We start from the raw sequence: 15552 nt of genomic DNA, 5'->3' as shown, positions 1-15552 counted from the left end.
GGATCTACAATCAGATTGTATAGTGTGCGGTCAGCCTTGGATCTACAATCAGATTGTATAGTGTGTGATCAGCCTTGGATCTACAATCAGATTGTATAGTGTGCGTGTGTGATCAGCCTTGCATCTACAATCAGATTGTATAGTGTGAGTGTGTGATCAGCCTTGGATCTACAATCAGATTGTATAGTGTGCGATCAGCCTTGGATCTGCAATCAGATTGTATAGTGTGTGATCAGCCTTGGATCTACAATCAGATTGTATAGTGTGCGGTCAGCCTTGCATCTACAATCAGATTGTATAGTGTGCGGTCAGCCTTGGATCTACAATCAGATTGTATAGTGTGTGATCAGCCTTGGATTTACAATCAGATTGTATAGTGTGTGATCAGCCTTGGATCTACAATCAGATTGTATAGTGTGTATGATCAGCCTTGGATCTACAATCAGATTGTATAGTGTGCGATCAGCCTTGGATCTGCAATCAGATTGTATAGTGTGCGTGTGTGATCAGCCTTGGATCTACAATCAGATTGTATAGTGTGTGATCAGCCTTGGATCTACAATCAGATTGTATAGTGTGTGATCAGCCTTGGATCTACAATCAGATTGTATAGTGTGAGTGTGTGATCAGCCTTGGATCTACAATCAGATTGTATAGTGTGTGATCAGCCTTGGATCTACAATCAGATTGTATAGTGTGTGATCAGCCTTGGATCTACAATCAGATTGTATAGTGCGTGATCAGCCTTGGATCTACAATCAGATTGTATAGTGTGCGATCAGCCTTGCATCTACAATCAGATTGTATAGTGCGTGATCAGCCTTGGATCTACAATCAGATTGTATAGTGTGTGATCAGCCTTGGATTTACAATCAGATTGTATAGTGTGTGATCAGCCTTGGATCTGCAATCAGATTGTATAGTGTGAGTGTGCGGTCAGCCTTGGATCTACAATCAGATTGTATAGTGTGCGATCAGCCTTGGATCTGCAATCAGATTGTATAGTGTGTGATCAGCCTTGGATCTACAATCAGATTGTATAGTGTGAGTGTGTGATCAGCCTTGGATCTACAATCAGATTGTATAGTGTGCGGTCAGCCTTGGATCTACAATCAGATTGTATAGTGTGTGATCAGCCTTGGATTTACAATCAGATTGTATAGTGTGTGATCAGCCTTGGATCTACAATCAGATTGTATAGTGTGTGATCAGCCTTGGATCTGCAATCAGATTGTATAGTGTGCGTGTGCGGTCAGCCTTGGATCTACAATCAGATTGTATAGTGTGCGATCAGCCTTGGATCTACAATCAGATTGTATAGTGTGTGATCAGCCTTGGATCTACAATCAGATTGTATAGTGTGAGTGTGCGGTCAGCCTTGGATCTACAATCAGATTGTATAGTGTGAGTGTGTGATCAGCCTTGGATCTACAATCAGATTGTATAGTGTGTGATCAGCCTTGGGTCTACAATCAGATTGTATAGTGTGCGGTCAGCCTTGGATCTACAATCAGATTGTATAGTGTGCGATCAGCCTTGGATCTACAATCAGATTGTATAGTGTGAGTGTGCGGTCAGCCTTGGATCTACAATCAGATTGTATAGTGTGTGATCAGCCTTGGATCTACAATCAGATTGTATAGTGTGCGGTCAGCCTTGGATCTACAATCAGATTGTATAGTGTGCGGTCAGCCTTGGATCTACAATCAGATTGTATAGTGTGCGGTCAGCCTTGGATCTACAATCAGATTGTATAGTGTGTATGATCAGCCTTGGATCTACAATCAGATTGTATAGTGTGTGATCAGCCTTGGATCTGCAATCAGATTGTATAGTGTGTGATCAGCCTTGGATCTACAATCAGATTGTATAGTGTGTGATCAGCCTTGCATCTACAATCAGATTGTATAGTGTGCGATCAGCCTTGGATCTACAATCAGATTGTATAGTGTGCGATCAGCCTTGGATCTACAATCAGATTGTATAGTGTGAGTGTGCGGTCAGCCTTGCATCTACAATCAGATTGTATAGTGTGTGATCAGCCTTGGATCTGCAATCAGATTGTATAGTGTGTGATCAGCCTTGGATCTACAATCAGATTGTATAGTGTGAGTGTGCGGTCAGCCTTGGATCTACAATCAGATTGTATAGTGTGTGATCAGCCTTGGATCTGCAATCAGATTGTATAGTGTGCGATCAGCCTTGCATCTACAATCAGATTGTATAGTGTGTGATCAGCCTTGGATCTACAATCAGATTGTATAGTGTGCGGTCAGCCTTGGATCTACAATCAGATTGTATAGTGTGTGATCAGCCTTGGATCTACAATCAGATTGTATAGTGTGTGATCAGCCTTGGATCTACAATCAGATTGTATAGTGTGCGATCAGCCTTGGATCTACAATCAGATTGTATAGTGTGTGATCAGCCTTGGATCTACAATCAGATTGTATAGTGTGCGATCAGCCTTGGATCTACAATCAGATTGTATAGTGTGCGATCAGCCTTGGATCTACAATCAGATTGTATAGTGTGAGTGTGCGGTCAGCCTTGGATCTACAATCAGATTGTATAGTGTGCGATCAGCCTTGGATCTGCAATCAGATTGTATAGTGTGTGATCAGCCTTGGATCTACAATCAGATTGTATAGTGTGCGGTCAGCCTTGGATCTACAATCAGATTGTATAGTGTGTACGATCAGCCTTGGATCTGCAATCAGATTGTATAGTGTGCGATCAGCCTTGGACCTACAATCAGATTGTATAGTGTGCGATCAGCCTTGGATCTACAATCAGATTGTATAGTGTGTGATCAGCCTTGGATCTACAATCAGATTGTATAGTGTGTGATCAGCCTTGGATCTACAATCAGATTGTATAGTGTGTGCGATCAGCCTTGGATCTACAATCAGATTGTATAGTGTGTGATCAGCCTTGGATCTACAATCAGATTGTATAGTGTGTGTGCGCGATCAGCCTTGGATCTACAATCAGCCTTTATATCTTACTTTGGTTGTATAGTGTGTAGACCCAAGGCTGATCATACATTATATTATACAGATTGTATAGTGTATGATCAGCCTCGGATCTACAATCAGATTGCATAGTGTATGATCATCCTTTATATCTTACCCTGGTTGTATAGCGTGTAGACCCAAGGCTGATCATACACTATGCAATCTGATTGTAGATGCAAGGCTGATCATACACTATGCAATCTGATTGTAGATGCAAGGCTGATCATACATTATACAGCCTACAATCAACGTTTTACCTAAAGCCAGCCATACACTATACAACCGGATTGTACACCGTTTTAGCTTTACCAACACCAATAATGGAGGACAGACCTAAACCATTCCCAGTGCCTTCCATCAGGCAGGCTCTTGAGTACAGAGATGGTGGCAGATCGTACAATCAGATTGCACAGTGTATGGTCACCATTAAATCGGAACACGTGGGCAACTTTAAAGCGTTTAGAGCAGATGAGCCCCAATGAGGTACAAGTCCTCCCTCCGGTATCGGGGAGAAGAAGCACATGTCTCCCTGTCCCATGCATCACCTCATCATCCAGGAAGTCCAGATACTCCCGCTGAGCCTCCCTGATCTCCAGGTCCTCCATCTCTGCGATCCCCGAGGCGGCCATGTCTTCCTGTGACTCTAAAGCTCCGTGCGGACAATATCAACCGCGTCCTTCTTCCACCACCGTCAATGGCGCGAAAACTCTAGCTTTCCCGCCAAACCGGCTACCTTACTAAACTTCCGATTGGGCCGCGAGCTGGCGCGAACTGCCGCAGCCCAATCAGCTACTAGAATACAAAGAAGGGGCGGGGTTGTGAAGTTTTAGGGGCGGGCGAGAAAGGAAAGCTTTTTTTTGAGGAGACGGGGTTTCGTAACTACAAGCGAGAGGAGAGGGCATTCAGGAGCCTGGGGGAGGAGCTGGGGCGAGAAAGATGGGTGGGTGTGGTAACTGAAAGCGTGCAGCGGGGAAGCGGAAGTGAACGTCCGCAAGCGTATGGCTTTGCGTCAAATCCCGAGGTGGCCATGTTTGTTAAGGGCAGCCTACAGCATTTCTGTTATGATATGATATGATTTGAAAAGCTGTTAGCATTTGATTTGATCTAGAGAAAGAAGAAAACTCAGGGCTAGATTCAGAAAGAATTTACGCTGTGTATCTATTGATACGCCTCGTAAATTCAAATCTGCGCCGGCTTATCTTCTTTCTGTATTCACAAAGCAAGATACACCGAATTTAGGCTAAGATCCGACTGGCGTAAGTCTCTTACGCCGTCGTATCTTAGGGTGCATATTTACGCTGGCCGCTAGGTGGCGCTGCCGTCGATTTCAGCGTAGAATATGCAAATGAGCTGGATACGCCGATTCAGAAACGTACGTGCGCCCGGCGGATTTTTTTACACCGTTTGCGTAAGGCTTTTTTCGGCGCAAGGTTACTCCTGCCATATGAGGCATAGCCAATGTTAAGTATGGACGTTGTTCCCCCTGTCGAATTTTGAAAATTTTACGTCGTTTGCGTAAGTCGTTCGCGAATAGGGCTTTGCGTAAATTACGTTCACGTCGAAAGCATTGACTATTTGCGAAGTGATTAGGAGCATGCACACTGGGATACGTTCACGGCCGGCGCATGCGCCATTCGTGAGAAACGTCATTTACATGGGGTCATGTTTTATTTACATAAAACACGCCCACCTCTTAACAATTTGAATTTGGCGCGCTTACGCCGTTAGATTTACGCTACGCCGCCGCAACTTACGGAGCAAGTGCTTTGTGAATACTGCACTTGCCCGTCTAAGTTGCGGAGGCGTAGCGTAAATAGGATACGCTACGCCCGCACAAACTTGCGTCCCCCTACGTTAATCTAGCCCTCAGTCTTTACTGCTACAAATAAGTGTAAGCACCAGCATTCCATGGTATTTCAAGAGTGAGAAAAGCAAACAGCGCTTGTGTTCTGTCAGATTTGCTAACAGAACTTACGTTGCCAACAAAAAATGCTTACTGCGCATGCGGCATGCGTTTCTTCAAATTCTTAAATTGCTGCATTTGAAAATTGAACCACTTCAATACCAGGCACTTAGACCCCCCTTCATGCCCAGGCCAATTTTAAACTTTCAGTGCTGTCGCTGTTTAAATGACAATTGCGCGGTCATGCTACACTGCGCCCATGTCATGTTCGACTCGAACATTGCCTGTTCGGTGAACAACTAACAATTTGGGGTGTTCGCGGAAAATTCGAAAAGCCGTGGAACACCCTGTTAAAGTCTATGGGAGAAATCTAAAGTGCTAATTTAAAGGCTAATATGTAAGTTATTGTCCTAAAAAGTGTTTGGGGACCTGGGTCCTGTCCCAGGGGACATGTATCAATGCAAAAAAAAGTTTTAAAAACGGCCGATGATCTTTTCATCGCTGGACCGGAGAGAGGAGATCACCCGTCGCTGGATACCGACAACATTGGAGCCCCTAGGATCGAGAGTGGATTACAACCGCTGGAATTTTTTTTTTCTTTTTAATAAAGGACTTTTTTCCACGGTGTCTGTGTGTTTTTTTTACAACTATTTACACTTCCTTTGTGAAATGGTAGAGGTACAGTATACCCCACTACCAATTCACATAGGGGGGCAGGATCTGGGGGTCCCCTTTGTTAAAGGGGTCTTCCAGATTCTGATAAGCCCCCCGCCCGCAGACTCCCACAACCACCGGGCAAGGGTAGTGGGGATGAGGCCCTTGTCCTCATCAACACGGGGACATCCTCCCCATGTTGAGGGCATGTGGCCTGGTACGGTTCGGGAGGGGGGGGGGCGCTCTCTGTCCCCCCCTCTTTTCTGCGGCCGGCCAGGTTAACGTGCTTGGATAAGGGTCTGTGTGGATTTTTGGGGGAACTCCACGCCATTTTTTTTTAAATTTGGGGTGGAGTTCCCCTTAAAATCCACACCAGACCTGAAGGGTCTGGAATGGATATTTGGGGGGAACCCTACGTCATTTTTTTTTTAAATTGACGGCGGGGTTTCCCTTAATATCCATACCAGACCTGAAGGGCCTGGTAAATAATTTGGGGGGACCCCACGTTTTTTTATGAATGAATTCGCTCTGAATTGCCAGAGCCGACAATTCATTAGAGCCGCAAGTCCGGTTTTAAATGACTTTTTTGCTTTCAGAAATGACACTTTGTGCAGGGACAGTTCTAAGTACGGGAAACATGCGCTATTTCACAGGCAAACTTTACATCCCCGCCCCCTCCCCCCCAGGTACGAAATTTAAAGGAATATTTCACTTTTATTGTTTCACTTTTAGCTTTATTAAATTCACTGCTCCCGAAAAAACTGCCTTTTTTTAAAACTTTTTTTTTTGCATTGGTACATATCCCCTGGGGCAGGACCCAGGTCCCCAAACACTTTTTAGGACAATAACTTGCATATTAGCCTTTAAAATTAGCACTTTAGATTTCTAACGTTCGGGTCCCATAGACTTAAATTGGGTTCTAAAGTTCACACAAACATTTGGTGTGTTCGCAGGTTCTGGTGCGAACCGAACAGGGGGGTGTTCGGCTCATCCCTACTCATCAGTGCCCATCAGTGCCGCCACATCAGTGCCTGTCAGAGAAGGAGAACACAACATTTTATAACCGAAACAAGTGATGGCTGCATTTGTTTCCTTTTTTAGGCTTTCTTTCTTTTATTTTCACCTGGCGATATAGCAAGTAAATCTGCTCTTTTTTTAACAGACCAAGCTATCCTGCAAATGTATCAGTTCAAAGTGTTAAGACAAACCGTTTCTCACTGACATGGATGCTTACAATGATCAGCTTGTATTTATACATATAAAAAAAAACTTTATCCCACAAGGAAAATAAACTGTTGCTGTAACTGCTTGTGAAACGACAGTGTGAGCTGGAATTTGGCTTTAATTTGTTAGTATATCTAAATCTGCTGATACACCGAACACTCCCCTCTCCCCAGATTAACAATGCTACTGTCCATAGGTGCTCCTTCATTCAGAGTGAGGGCAATGTAATACAGGAGGTGTGTTACTGGCCAGATCACCAGGTGAAAACGGAAGGAAAAACAAGCCTAAAAAGGAAAACGAATGCAGCCACCACATGCAGCCACCACAACCAATGATTGGTAAGCTGCAATATATAATTTTTTTTGCTTTTGGGTTTAATACTACTTTAACATTTGTATTGTGCTAGTCGGCAGAATGGCACGGCTGGGCATAGGCACGTACAGGTACGTCGCCTTTAAGAGCCCAACCGTGGGTCGTGCGCGCACCGCTGGTAGCACGCTCGCAACCCGGTCCAAAGTTCTGTGACCACGCCTGCAGGATCCGAAGGAGCTGAAGAACGGGGAGTGGTGAGTGTAAACATACCTTCCCCATTCTTCTGTGTGGCAGTGTCAGTGATCGTCTGTTCCCTGATATAGGGAACAACGATCACTGATGTCACACGTCCAGCCCCGCCCCCCTACAGTAAGAATCACTCACTTAGGGCACACTTAACCCCTTAGCGCCCCCTAGTGGTTAACCCCTTCACTGCCATTGTCATTTTCACAGTAATCGGTGCATTTTTATAGCACTTTTCGCTGTGAAAATGACAATGGTCCCAAAAATGTGTCAAAAGTGTCCGATGTGTCCGCCATAATGTCGCAGTCACGAAAAAAATCGCTGATCGCCGCCACAAGTAGTAAAAATAATATATTAATAAAAATGAATAAAACTATCCCCTATTTTGTAAACGCTATAAATTTTGCGCAAACCAATCAATAAACGCTTATTGCGATTTTTTTTCACCAAAGATATGTAGAAGAATACGTATCGGCCTAAACTGAGGAAAAAAAAACGTTTTTTATATATATTTTTTGGGGATATTTATTATAGCAAAAAGTAAAAAATATGGGCCCAGATTCAAGAAGCACTTGCGCCCGCGCAACCATAGGTTGCGCGGCGCAAGTGCTTACTTGCTCCGGTGTAACGAGTGCTCCTGATTCAGGAACCTCGTTACACCGACTGCAGCCTAGGATCTGACAGACATAAGCCTCCTTATGCCTTCACATCCCAGGCTGCATTCTTGCGTTGGCCGCTAGGGGGGCGCAAATTGCATACTACCACCGATTCACAAAAGTTGCGCGGGCCCTGCGCACGCAAGGTACGGAGTTTCCGTACGGCGACTTTAGCGCAAGGTTGCTCCTGCTATAGCACGGGCAACCTATGCTAAAGTATAGCTGCGCTTCCCGCTCGTGAAATTTAAATTTCACGTCGTTTACGTAAGTGATTCGTGAATGGCGCTGGACGCCATTCACGTTCACTTAGAAGCAAATGACGTCCTTGCGACGTCATTTGCCGCAATGCACGTCGGGAAAGTTTCCCGACGGAGCATGCGCTGTTCGCTCGGCGCGGGAGCGCGCCTAATTTAAATTATTCCCGCCCCCGGCGGGATCATTTACATTAGGCAGCCTTACGCCCGGCTGTTTAGCATATCGCCCGCGCAATTTACGGAGCTACTGCTCCGTGAATCGCTGGGCAAATCGAAATATTTGCGTGGGCGCAGAGAAAAATCTTTGCTCTTTGCCCACGCAAATATTGCTCCAATCTACCTGAATCTGGGCCATTGCATTTTTTTCAAAATTGTCGCTCTATTTTTGTTTATAGCGCAAAAAATAAAAACAGCAGAGGTGATCAAATACCACCAAAAGAAAGCTCTATTTGTGGGGAAATAAAGGACGCCAATTTTGTTTGGGAGTCACGTCGCACGTCCGCGCAATTGTCAGTTAAAGCGACGCAGTGTCGAATTGCAAAAAGGGGCAAGGTCCTTAACCTACATATTGGTCCGGGTCTTAAAGCGGAGCTCCACCCTAAAGTGAAGTCCTGCTAATCGGAACCCTCCCCCCCTCCGGTGTCACATTTGACACCTTTGAGGGGGGAGGGGGGTGCAGATACCTGTCTAAAGACAGGTATTCGCACCCACTTCCGGCCACACAGTTTTGGGTAAACTGCGGGCATGATATCACCTCCTGTCCCCCCCCTGTTGTGTTCTGGGAACACTCGACTCCCAGTACACAGCGGGAGCCAATGGGCAGGCGTAGCGCGACTCGCGCCATAGGGAACCGGGCAGTGAAGCTGGAGCGCTTCACTTCCTGGTTCCCTCACCGAGGATGGCGGGGGGGGGGGGTAGCAGAGTGACGAGAGATCGATCCTCTTCTGCTGCGGACGGCGCTGGTCTCCAGGACAGGTAAGTGTCCTAATATTAAAAGTCAGCAGCTGCAGTATTTGTAGCTGCTGGTTTTCAATATTTTTTTTTTCAGCGGACATGCGCTTTAAGTGGTTAAAAGTGTTAATTAATGTGAGTTAATTTCCTAAAGATCCTGCCTGCTCCAATTTTTTTTTTCAAATATGTTTATTGGGTTTTTAAAACATGTAAGAGTATACAAAGCGATCTTGTTACAATGTATGCAATAAGTCGAATAAGTGACATTACATTTAAGAACATAAAACAAGGATCAATATTTAAAGTTAGTGATCCATCATAGTCACAACAAAGCAGTCAAGATAAAATTCGAGTATTTAGGGGGGAAAGGAAGGGGTAGGGGAAGGCAAGGTAGAGGGAGGGTTGAGGAAACCATCCTATTATAAGCGGTGTGATTCAAATTGACAAAGTTATAGAAAATAGGAACAACAGAGGAGATTAATCAGATTCCGGGACTCATCAGGAATCCAACAAAGTACGGTATTCAGAAGAATCCGCAAAGTGGTGCCAGCATGCCCATTTATCTCGGAAATTCCTAGAAGAATCTCTAGAATGGGATATCAATTCCTCCATATATGCAATGTGATCCACTTTGCGTATCCACTCTGAAATTTTTGGAGGGGTTGCTTGCGACCATTTAACTGGAATACACAGCTTTGCCGCGTTGATAAGAAACACAATAATAGATTTCTTGTAGACTGAATTGGGTAGAGAGGAGAGGTGTAATAGGTACTGTCCAGCTGTAAAGTCTGGGGTGTAGGTGGTAATGGACACAATGAGATCATGGACTGATTTCCAAAAAGTCGTGATAGCTGAACATTCCCACCATATATGGAGGAGAGTGCCAGCCTCTAGTCCGCATCGCCAGCACAAGGGAGAGACGTTTGGGCTAAATTTATTAATAATGTAAGGGGTTTTATACCACCTTGAGTATATTTTGTAACTGTTTTCCTGTATCAGGACGTTTAGTGAGCCCTTGTGTAGGCGATGGAAGACTGAAGTCCACTGGTCATTAGAGATTGTTATACGTAGATCCCTTTCCCATTTCTTGTTGGTGTTGTCTGATTGTGGGTCTGATGTTGAGCTCAATACACAATACATGAGGGAAATTAAATGGCCTTGGGGAGCCTTTCCTATGCAGACGGATTCAAAGGTTGTCTTAGGCCTGTGCCAAATGTTAGTGAAACCAAATTTTTTCAAAAAAAGAGTGATTAGTTCAAAGTTATGAGGAGAGACAGTAAGATTCGGGAATTTAGCGGAGAAATGAACCAGAGAAATGAGATTCCCTTTTTCAAAGAAGGCTTCAGCCCTGCAAGTCGTGTCTGAATCCAAGTCGGGGGAGGTAATGATATGGTGTTTCCGTGATATTTCAGGGTTAAAGGATATTGGGGTAATAGGTCCATATATTGAAGAGATTTTAAATTTTTTACAGAGAGACCTGAAAATTTTCAATGAAGTTCCCGTAATGGGATGTGTGTTTGCAAGGTGCGGAACCTTCCTAGGATCAATCCATGGAAGGTTTTTCAGAGGGATTGGTGGAGAGATTAAAGATTCCTCCAGTTGGATCCAGTCCTTGGAGCCACTGTGTAGGTGCCAATTAATAATTCTGGACATATGACAGGCCCAATAATAAGTTTTAAAATCTGGTAGACCAATTCCACCCAAAGATTTCGGGATAGTAAGCTTGTCCCATTTGATACGGGGTTGCCTATCATTCCAGATAAATTTCAAGCAGACACGGTTTAGAGATTTGAAGAATGTGGCAGGGATCGTAATAGGAATGGTCTGGAAGAGATACAAGACTTTAGGCAAGATACACATTTTTATGACGTTAGCCCTCCCAAACCACGAGAAAATGCCTTTGTTCCATTCAAGCAAATCTTTTTTTATGGTGTTCAGCAGGGGAACAAAGTTGATAGTGTACAGATTATCCATGTTGGACGGTAAGTGGATTCCCAAATAAGGTATAGATTCATTCTCCCAGGTAAATGGAAAATTAAGTTTGCATTGGTTTACCGTGTCAGTGGAAAGGGAAATATTTAAGGCCTTAGATTTGGAGAAGTTTATTTTGAAATTTGAGATGGTTCTAAACATGGAGAAATCTTTAAGTAGGTTCGGAATTGTAATTATTGGGTTGGTAAGAAATAGTAGAATGTCGTCTGCGAAAGCCGCTAATTTATAAGTTGTGTTATTAATCTTAACTCCACTAATATCCACATTCTCTCTTAGTCTACATAAGAAAGGCTCCAGGATAAGTATAAAAATTATGGGTGACAGAGGGCAACCCTGACGAGTGCCATTCGACAGGGAGAAGGCCTCCGACAGGACACCATTAACTTTGATTCTAGCCGTAGGGTATGAATATAAGAGGTTAATGAATCCCAACATTCGATCTTGTATGCCCAGGGATTTAAGGACATCTAACATATAGTCCCAGGCTATCCTGTCAAAGGCCTTCTCCGCATCGAGGGATAAGAGAAAACCCGGAGATTTTGATTTGATGAGCCAGTGTTGAACATGTATAGCCTTTATGGTGTTGTCCTTAGCCTCTCTTCCCGGCGTAAAGCCCGTTTGGTCGAGGGATATTATTCGAGGTAATAAGGGAAGTAAGCGATTAGCTATGATTTTAGCATATAATTTGATGTCGTTATTTAAGAGGGAAATGGGTCTGTAATTGGAAACAAGGGTTTTATCCTTGTTAGGCTTAGGAATCATGACAATGTGCTCCAATTTTTAACCACTTAAGCCCCGGACCAATATGCAGCCTAAAGACCCAAGGTGTTTTTACAGTTCGGGACTGCGTCGCTTTAACAGACAATTGCGCGGTCGTGCGACGTGGCTCCCAAACAAAATTGGCGTCCTTTTTTCCCCACAAATAGAGCTTTCTTTTGGTGGTATTTGATCACATCTGCGGTTTTTAGTTTTTGCGCTATAAACAAAAATAGAGCGACAATTTTGAAAAAAAAGCAATATTTTTTACTTTTTGCTGTAATAAATATCCCCCAAAAACATATATAAAAACATTTTTTTTCCTCAGTTTAGGCCGATACGTATTCTTCTACCTATTTTTAGTAAAAAAAATCGCAATAAGCGTTTATCGATTGGTTTGCGCAAAATTTATAGTGTTTACAAAATAGGGGATAGTTTTATTGCATTTTTATTTTTTATTTATTTTTTACTACTAATGGCGGCGATCAGCAATTTTTTTCGTGACTGCGACATTATGGCGGACACTTCGGACAATTTTGACACATTTTTGGGACCATTGTCATTTTCACAGCAAAAAATGCATTTAAATTGCATTCTTTATTGTGAAAATGACAGTTGCAGTTTGGGAGTTAACCACAGGTGGCGCTGTAGGAGTTAGGGTGCACCTAGTATGTGTTTACAACTGTTTGGGGGTGTGGCTGTAGGAATGACGTCATCGATCGTGTCTTCCCTATAAAGGGAATGACGCGATCGATGCGCCGCCATAGTGAAGGACGGGGAAGCCGTGTTTACACACGGCTCTCCTCGTTCTTCAGCTCCGGGGAGCGATCGCGACGGAGCGGCTATAAACAAATAGCCGCGCCGTGGTCCCGGATCGCTCCCCGAGCGGACCCGACCGCCGCATGTAGCGGGGGGGGGTCCCGATCGGACCCCCCACCCGCTAATAGGCGAGGACGTACCCATACGCCCATGTGCCTGTACGTGCCATATTGTGGACGTATATGTACATGGGCTGGTCCTTAAGTGGTTAACTGGTATTCCTGTGCCAGGCTGACAACGTTCCTTTTCTGCTATTCAAATGGCTGATACCTTGAGCGTTGTTGGTACCCGGTGTGAGACGTCTGGGTTTCTTAGCTTGCTGGTAGTGCCAAAACAGTGGGGTAGATTCAGATAGATTAGCGGATCTTTAGATCCGCGTAATCTATCTGATTTACGATCCGCCGGTCCAATTTTGCGAGGCCAGTGCATGATTCACCAAGCACTTACCTCGAAAATTGCACCGTCGTATCGTAACTCCCCCGGCGGAATTCAAATTCCGCGGCTAGGGGGAGTGTACAATTTAAATCAGGCGCGTTCCCGCGCCGATTTAACTGCGCATGCGTCGCCGGCGAAATTTGCCAGTGCGCATGCTCCAAATGATGTCGCTAGGACGTCAATGTTTTCAGCGGCTACGTAAATTCCGGCCATCCGTATTCCCGATCGACTTACGCAAACGACGTAAAAATTTGAATCTCGGCGCGGGAACGACGGCCATACTTAACATTAGCTACCCCTCATATAGCAGGGGTAACTATCCGCCGGAAAAAGCCGAACGCAAACGACGTAAAAAAAAAAAACGGTCTTGAATCGGCGGTTCTCCTCATTTGCATATCCGACGCGTAAAAAACTGCAACGACACCTAGCGGCCGGCGGGAGATTGCAGCCTAAGATCCGACTGGTGTAAGTCACTTACACCAGTCGGATCTAAGGGATATCTATGCGGAACTGATTCTTATGAATCAGTCGCATAGATCCGACCGTCGGATCTCAGAGATACAACGGCGGATCAGGAGATACGCCGTCGTATCCCCTTGATGAATCTGGCCCAGTGAGTTTACTCCACGCCAGGTATCGTTTTCAGGGCTTTCCTGCCCACTTTTATTTAAATGAACATCAAAGCTTCACACAGGAATGTCAATGGTGGACCGTCCATTAGGGGCGCACGGGCGCCGCCACCCCATCAATACGTCTGGTCCCCTAATCAACATGGAGTGTGCTGGACGCATGGGTTCCAATTGGGGGGGGGGGGTATTTTTAAGCACGGGATTAGAGCCAGAGGCTCTAAAAGGCTTCAAGAAAGGGTGGGCTCGGGGCGCAGAGCACTGTTCCCTGATCCCACCCAGTTGTGTGACAATAGCACTGACACTGATTCTCCTCCTGGCCAAGGAAGCAGATCGTTAGACCCATTTCCCGATTGGCAGACAGGAGAAGCCATACTATTGGCCTATGAGGAGGGAGGAGGAGGAGACGCATGGGAAGCCCAAGACAACGGAGGAGTCTAAAGGGGGAAGTTGCAGCCGCCGTCTCCACCTGTCAACACAGGGTGAGTGAGCTGGCGCCAGGTGGGGGGGCACATAAACTTTAATGGCATCCCAGTCTTATGCCTAGTACACACGAGAGGATTTATCCGCGGAAACGGTCCGGAGATCAAAATCCCCGCGGAATTCCATCCGCGGTGATGCGTCGCGCCGTCGCCGCGATGATGACGCGGCGACTTACGCGGCGCGGTGATATAAGGAATTCCACGCATGCGTCGAATCATTACGACGCATGCGAGGGATGGGTTCGGACAGATCGATCCGGTGAGTCTGTACAGACCACCGGATCGATCTGCTGGAGCCGATTCCAGCGGATAGATTTCTTAGCATGTTAGGAAATTTTTATCCGCTGGAAATCGGTCGGCCCGAAATATATCCGCGGATAAATATCCGCTGGATCGTACACACCAGCGGATCTATCCACTGAAACCGATCCGCGGATCAATTTCAGCGGATCGATCCTCTCCTGTGTACGGGGCCTTAGTGTATAGGGTTCAATATTGAGTTGGCCCACCCTTTGCAGCTATAACAGCTTCAACTCTTCTGGGAAGGCTGTCCACAAGGTTTAGGAGTGTGTCTATGGGAATGTTTGACCATTCTTCCAGAAGCGCATTTGTGAGGTCAGGCACTGATGTTGGATGAGAAAGCCTGGCTCCCAGTCTCCACTCTAAATCATCCCAAAGGTGTTCTGTTGTGTTAAGGTCAGGACTCTGTGCAGGCCAGTCACATACCTCCCAACTGTCCCTGATTTGGAGCAATGTCCCTCTGTCCCTCATTCCTTCTCATTTGTCCCTCATTTTGATCTGATCTATATAGTTGTATATAAAATGCACTTTTAACTATCAAAAAGTGTTTCCCAGAGCTAAACCTGTAATCTGATTTGTAAATTGCTGCATTTGTAAATGATAAAAGCCAATATAAAGGAACAGTAGTGGTAAATAAATCACTTGCGGGTTTAACCAATCTTGTTTTTTTGTACAATTCTCCGTTAAGGGGGCGTGGCAAAGGGTGTGTCCTATGTCTTCATGCTTTTGCTGATAGGTGTCCCTCATTCCCATCTCAAAAAGTTGGGAGGTACAGTATTCAAGTTACTCGTCCACACTATATTGCCAAAAGTATTGGGTCATCCCTCCAAATCATTTAATGGAAGGGGGATCGTTTTTCAGGGGTTGGGCTTTGCCTCGTAGTTCCAGTGAAGGGAACTCTTAAGGTGTCAGCATACCAAGACATTTT

The 15552-nt window shown here is 45.1% G+C and overlaps 1 protein-coding gene across 1 annotated transcript in view; it reads right to left on the bottom strand.

The window, feature by feature from the left end:
• Window positions 1–3757, bottom strand: part of MCM3 (minichromosome maintenance complex component 3) — a 45109-nt gene extending 41352 nt beyond the window's left edge. Inside the window, exon 1 of the mRNA XM_040348349.1 lies at window positions 3563–3757. Within this exon, the coding sequence (XP_040204283.1) occupies window positions 3563–3646 (84 nt within the window). The 5' untranslated portion in view covers window positions 3647–3757. The remainder of the gene's footprint in view (window positions 1–3562) is intronic.
• Window positions 3758–15552: the final 11795 nt, after the last annotated feature.

The sequence above is a fragment of the Rana temporaria genome, chromosome 4, assembly GCF_905171775.1.
Source record: "Rana temporaria chromosome 4, aRanTem1.1, whole genome shotgun sequence".
NCBI classification, from domain to species: domain Eukaryota; kingdom Metazoa; phylum Chordata; class Amphibia; order Anura; family Ranidae; genus Rana; species Rana temporaria.
The sequence above is the reverse complement of the archived record's forward strand: the minus strand, read 5'-3'. Positions and strand labels throughout refer to the sequence as shown.